This window comes from Aptenodytes forsteri, unplaced genomic scaffold (genome assembly GCF_000699145.1).
Source record: "Aptenodytes forsteri isolate BGI_AS27 unplaced genomic scaffold, ASM69914v1 Scaffold360, whole genome shotgun sequence".
NCBI lineage: Eukaryota > Metazoa > Chordata > Aves > Sphenisciformes > Spheniscidae > Aptenodytes > Aptenodytes forsteri.
The window spans coordinates 258,620-265,117 of record NW_008796109.1 but is presented as its reverse complement, the minus strand read 5'-3'; the positions used below and the strand labels follow the sequence as shown (position 1 = coordinate 265,117).

Genomic DNA, 6,498 nt, shown 5'->3' with positions numbered 1-6,498 from the left:
TATATTTACTGGCTAAAACTGTGAAACATGGTACTTGAATTTGACTCCTCACTGGTAGGATTTCCTTTTTAAGGTACTGAGCTCTTGTTAAGCTCTACGAGTTAGAGATACTTGGCAATACTGAAAGTTATGTTACTAATATGGAAGTGCCTGAATATGGATTGATATACCTAATTTTAAGCTTCGGCATTTGAAAAAATGCTAACTACACATGAAACTTAGTTTAAGGACTAATTCTTACAGCAAAGAAATCGTCATTACTTCTATTTATACTTTGAAGTCTGTATTTGAAACCTTATTCCAAACATGTAGGGGATACAAAAAATAGCAGTCAGGAAGCTCAGGAACTTGATCTCACGTGTTCCATTTCCCATATATTTTTAATTAAGAAATTATACCAACCTGCCAGATTTCAAGTAAAACTCAAAAGACCTTTGAGTCTATTCTACATCCACGATACAGGAACAATGCAAACTTTTTTTTGTCCATGCATGTAAATATTATTCAAAAATTAGTGTAAATTCTAAGAAAACTAGCATGATGGAATATGCCCAGACAGTTGTCATATACTGTAACTTCAGCTTGCTTTTGTGATAGAAATCTATCTCCTTTTAGATCATTAAAACAAAAATTACTTCTTTACAAAAGTCACTCTAAACCAAGTATTTTAATCCTAGCATGCAAATAAAAATACTTTTGATGCAGGGCTTCATTTTGATACTGGTTGCAGTGTTGAATTAGATGAATGTTTTATGAAGTGTTCTTCAAATTAAAAAACCTATGTGAATGCAAATGGCTGGTTTTATTAAGTGAAATTATTGGTTTTTTTTAATAGACAGGATAACAGCATATCATTAGTAAAAGCCTGCTGGAACGAACTTTTTACACTTGGTCTTGCACAATGTTCGCAAGTTATGAATGTGGCAACTATATTAACTGCATTTGTTAATCACCTTCATGGCAGTTTACAGCAAGGTAAGGTGTATACTGCGCACATTGCCAGACTTGGGGAGTTACTTCATGTTTTTAAGTTTTGAACTGCACAGAAGCTTTTTACTTATCCTTCAGTTGTTAATGAAAATTTACTGTTTATAGAGTTTTGTGGTTAGTATTGAAACAAAGTAATACTAGAAAATACAGTTCACAAGATAGAATTTTTTAGCAATTTTGCAAAAGTCAGCTATGCTAATACTTACCCCCAAATTAAAAAAAAATACATATATTACCCATCTATCTAATATAGGTTAGCATTTACTGGGATTGTTTTTATTGTGTGTCTATGTAATGTCTAATAGCATTCTGCTGTTCTGTTAATACACATCAGCTCAAATTAGGAATATTTCAGGCAGCATCAACGTTAAGAACACAAGTGCACTGTGAATATGATTCCTCTGTATCAAGGGTATAAAAAATGACCCACCTGTCCTTGCTGTTCATAGCTGTGAAACAAGGCAGCCGAATGCCAATTTGGTGATACACTTCCTTTACATAACTTAGCTTGTTGACTTCTGTGTACTCGTTTTAGACTACATGCAAGTCTTCAACAGATCTTCACTAAGTATACTTCGTCCCTTATTAATCCTACATCGTGCATCTTTTGCATATTTTTCATTCAAGTGAAAGAGATGTCAGTTGGCCTCCTCTTTCATTTACTCTACAGCGAAGGAAATGTTCTGAGTGGTAGGGGAGTCTTTTAGCTAATCTTCTTTGTGTGCTTGTGAACGCTCACAAGGTTGTCAGCACTAAAAGCTAACCAATCAAAAATAGTATAGTATTCATCTGTTCATAGTCTTGACACATTTTTAATAAGGTAGATGCACATACAAAAATCTTAGCGTTTTCATGTTTAACTAGATTTTAGGGTTATTTGCTGTTACGTGGATGAAAATTCACTGTTGTTAATGCCATGCAAAAACAGATGGAAAAGCTGTAGAAAAACAGCCCACAAGACTATAGATTTTTCCTCTCCTTATAAAATAAGGGAATTAAAGAATTATTTCTGAGGGGTTTTCATGATTTAAAAATATCCACAAAGTCCTCCTATAAATAACAACAGTTTATAATTAAAACAAATCTGCTAAACATATAAAGACATTCACAGATTTCTTAGTGAGGGATACAAATGGAATTTGGGAACTTACTTTGGTCTATGTTATTTTTAAGCATGTTCACCAAAAAGGGTATTGTAGTAATTAATAATGGTTTTATCATTACTACAAATACGTATTTTTGCCATTTAATTTGGGAATTCAGTTTGAATGCAAAAATCAGAAATTTATAACCAATGTCTTCCAGTTGTGTGGTATGCCAGCTGCAGCATCTCCAAGAGATAACAAGTTTGTGTGGCCCAGGGACCCTAGTTTGATGGATCGTGGAGGGAACGGGATTTTCAGGCTGCTTAGCTATTGCTGACCCAAGGCGAACAGCTCTGCACCAACCACGTTCCCCTAGATGCAAATCAGGAAAGGTGTATAGTGCACCTTCTTTTTCAGCAGTGGCGTGGTCTTTGACTGGCTAAAATAACCCATGAAACTGTACACTAACCTATCTCATGGCACCTGACCCTTAGATGTAGAGCACAGATCTGCAGTAGCAGTGTTTTCTTTACTTGTAAGTAGTCTTTCCCTTCCTTGATCATTTCAAGCTCTAGTCCACCCCTGATTACTGGAAGCTTTAGTGACAGGAAGAGACCTAATTGGACAACGTGTTGGGGGGGGAAGATTGTTGTAGTCCATAATTGTTGGTGTCAAGATTATCTTGAATTCAGATAATTCAGGATTATAGATGGCATAGATTTCCCACTGTTTGAATCTAATACAAATCATTACTTTTGAAAATCCAGTGTGACCGCATTTTTTGCATGCGTGTTGACTTGGGGGTTTTATATTTTGTGTGTGGACTTAGATAAGCTGCCAACAGACAGAGGAAAACTAGTAATGGAGCATATCTTCAAATTGCAAGAGTTCTGTAACAGCATGGTTAAGCTTTGCCTAGACGGATATGAATATGCATATTTGAAAGCGATCGTCCTCTTCAGTCCTGGTATGTAATTATTCCAAATGTAAAACTTTAATCTCTGCTATTTTTTGCCATATAACTTCTGCCTGTTTCATTATATGCAGTTAGCATCACCTGTAGAATTACTGCCTCACTTGTTGAGGAATCTGGGAAGGTGTGTAATGAGGACTGAAGGAAGAGGAGGGTTAATCTTTTAATGTAAATAGTTGAATGCCGCTTTGGAGACTTAAGTTTTACTCTTGCCTCTGCCATTGATGTCTTTTTTTCTTTTTATTTATTTATTTATTGCTTTTCATTCTGTGCCTCCTTTCTGGGGTACTTTTTCTGAGGATCTGCAGTTCAATTTTCAGAAGTGTTGCTCTTGCACATCTAGCTGAGATGGATTGAAGTTGGGTTTTTAGTGTATGAAAGACTATCTCTCTGGGCATCGATTCTCACAGGCAAAATTACAGAAACTTATCACCTCACTTTACGTAGGTATTTTGAAAATAAATATTACATTTGTGAATGAACACCACAAACATTCCCTTATATTATTATTTCTGTCTTCTGAACAGTATTTGCCTAAGGTACTCCAAGTAACATTAATGGACATACATTAGACAGTGAAGATAAAATAAAATAATTACTATTTTCTCCTTCTGGGAGATTAGTCTACAATATGGAGGAAGAAGAGTCCTCTGGTTGTGATAGATAGTGACTGAGTAGTTAGATTATGTAACACATATGCCTGGACTGTAGAAAGCTACAAAATTAATTTTCTTCATTTGAAAATTGTAGAACTAACTTTTCAATAAAAGCATTCAGAAATTATATCAGTATACTTCAGGTCTTAGATTCATAATTCAGAATTTAGGGATTTAATATAAAACCAAAACCAAATCTTTTGTTAAAAGAAAGATGTATAAACCTCAAGTACTTTCTGTATCTCCAGGAATTTTTCACTGTCACATTTAGAAAGTAAATCTTCAGTCACTCCATTTTGCATTAGAAAGTTTTAAAAGCATCAACAGCTTCCTTAATCCTCATTGCTCTGCCTTTTTTAGATGCTGATGTCCCATAGAAAAGATCAGAGCAAATTTTAAAAAGCTGTCTGAATCTTAGTGACCTGCCCCCCGTCAGTAGTGTAGGATATGGAGGAGAACTGGGTAATTTGGTTCTTGTCAGTTCTGTAGATTTATTAGATCTGAGAAGAACTTTCTTTTTCCATTCAGTTGCAGGTCACCCTTTCACAGAAAAATTAGTTGAGGTGAGAAAATATTTTGGAACTTGGACACTTCCAAAATGTAAACTTTAAGCAGGTTTTCTTATATATACGTGTGTGTGTGTGTGTGTGTAAAAAAGAATTGTGAGGTTCTTGCTTTGCAGTTTCCCTCATATTTACATTATCTTTTCTATATATAGTATCTACAAGGAGTATCCGCATCTCCCAGTAAAAGTGGCAGTATCAGCAGGAATTCGTGGTACTCATCTAAGTGCACAACAAAACCCTGCATATCTTCCATTGCTTTTTTCTCCTTTTTTTTTTTTTTAATATATTGCATTAATGGAAGACTTCCGAGATGAAAGATGTACTTCCAAATAAGAGGCAGGAACCCTCCAGGAAAGATGATAAATTCCCAGAGGATATTCCAGTGATACTCTTCTATTGTGGATCACTGAGGAAAATCAAAACCTGAGTGTTTTCACTATAGAAAATAATCCTGCTGTCAGTCCTCATGACTAGGAGAATCTTGCATGGTTTTATGTGTTTGCTTCGACAGCCCACTGAAGCATAGGAACAATTTCATTTTTCTGATAAGCAGTACCCACCATGAGTTTAACTGCAATATTAAGAGCTCTTGAAAATGTTTGCAATTTTTCTTTTCCGCTGAGGACTGAAGAGTTGCCTGGGCTTTTCACCGTTATTTCAGAAGAGGCAGAGACTTTCTTTAAGTGGAGGGTGGGAGGGTGTTTGCTTGTTTAGTTTTAGTAGATAATGCTTGTAGGAGATGTAGTTCTCCTCTAGGTGTTCCTTACCCAAAATAATCCTTTCATGGCATTCCCATACTCAGAACTGGTACAGGTTGCTCCAGGAAAGAAACAAAATGATGGAAGAATACCTCAAGCCCATTTTTCTAGCACAATGTCTACTAGGATTTATGACAGAATCTGTTGGCCTGTCTGAAGAAATCAGTCCTGTTAGACACCAGAAAATACTTCTCTAGGAACCTTTCACTTGCAAAGCAATATTTACTTATTTGTTTAGTCTGAAGTTAATTTGTCTCCTTTCAATTAGATTTGACAACACAGAAGGTAGAAGGAAAAATATCTTGGGAAAAGACTATATCCAGTCACATGACTGAGATGAATTTCCTTTAGCTCACATGCTTTCAGGATCACATTCCTAATGATGTGTAGCTGCTTTAATGGCAATGTGTTGTCAGTATTCTTGATCCTGCGAGCCAGGTAACAAAATCTTCATATAACTGAAAGTCACGTTCAGTACCTTGAACAGAAGGGATGTGCTGGCAATGATTCACAGGCCAGAAATTACAATTTCAGGGATTTTACTGCTCTGCTACAAGATGGGGCTGGGCTGCACATGCAGCAGAGTCCTAAGGTAAGAACATCTGCTTTAGTAGGCCCTGCTGATTTGCTGTCTTCCATAGCTGGAGACTTGAAGATTACTGAAAATCTTCTGTGCCAAGCCGGCTGTTTGACTGTCACAAGACAGCCTTGGGCAAAGAGATGAGTGTAAAGGGAGTGCCTAGAAGACTTTGCATCTTTATAAATGACTACTAGTGTACTAGCAGTGGTCTTCAAACTACTGTTTTCGGAAGTTGACTTCTGGCTGTGTTTCTGACATTGCTCTAAAAGCAGTGTCATGAAGCGATGCATATTGCTTGTCGACGACAACTCTTCAAAATGTGTTGCTTCTTTAAGAACTTGTTAACCTCTTGTTCTCTGCATAAATTTGAAATCATGCTTTAAGAATGACTGAATTACTGTATAGGACAAAATATGCCTCTGTGAAATGATGTGTTCAGGGGAATCCAATGTGTCACGTAACTGCTAAATTGCTCTGAAAGCTTCTATATCTGCAGAGCTAGACCAAAAACTCCTGGTTTTGTTGACAGAAGACCATATATTTGGAGAGAAGGAGCCAACTGTTAGAAGTAATCTTTTATCTGACATAATTTGGCAGCTCATTTATGATCCCATTGCTTATTTCTGATCCCATTTCTGAAAAATAAAAAAAGCTTCTATATCTGCAGAGCTAGACCAAAAACTCCTGGTTTTGTTGACAGAAGACCATATATTTGGAGAGAAGGAGCCAACTGTTAGAAGTAATCTTTTATCTGACATAATTTGGCAGCTCATTTATGATCCCATTGCTTATTTCTGATCCCATTTCTGAAAAATAAAATCTACATAGAATCATAGAATAGTTTGGGTTGGAAGGGACCTCTAAAGGTCATCTAGTCCAACCCCCCCTGC

General features: G+C 36.3%; 1 protein-coding gene across 2 annotated transcripts in view; it reads left to right on the top strand.

Moving 5' to 3' along the window:
* NR2C1 (nuclear receptor subfamily 2 group C member 1) overlaps positions 1 to 6,498 on the top strand; it is a 58,699-nt gene that overhangs the window by 48,343 nt on the left and 3,858 nt on the right. For both annotated transcript variants that reach the window (XM_009286753.2, XM_009286752.2), the window contains 2 exons: positions 836 to 975; positions 2,905 to 3,042. In XM_009286753.2, the coding sequence (XP_009285028.1) occupies positions 836 to 975; positions 2,905 to 3,042 (278 nt within the window). The remainder of the gene's footprint in view (positions 1 to 835; positions 976 to 2,904; positions 3,043 to 6,498) is intronic.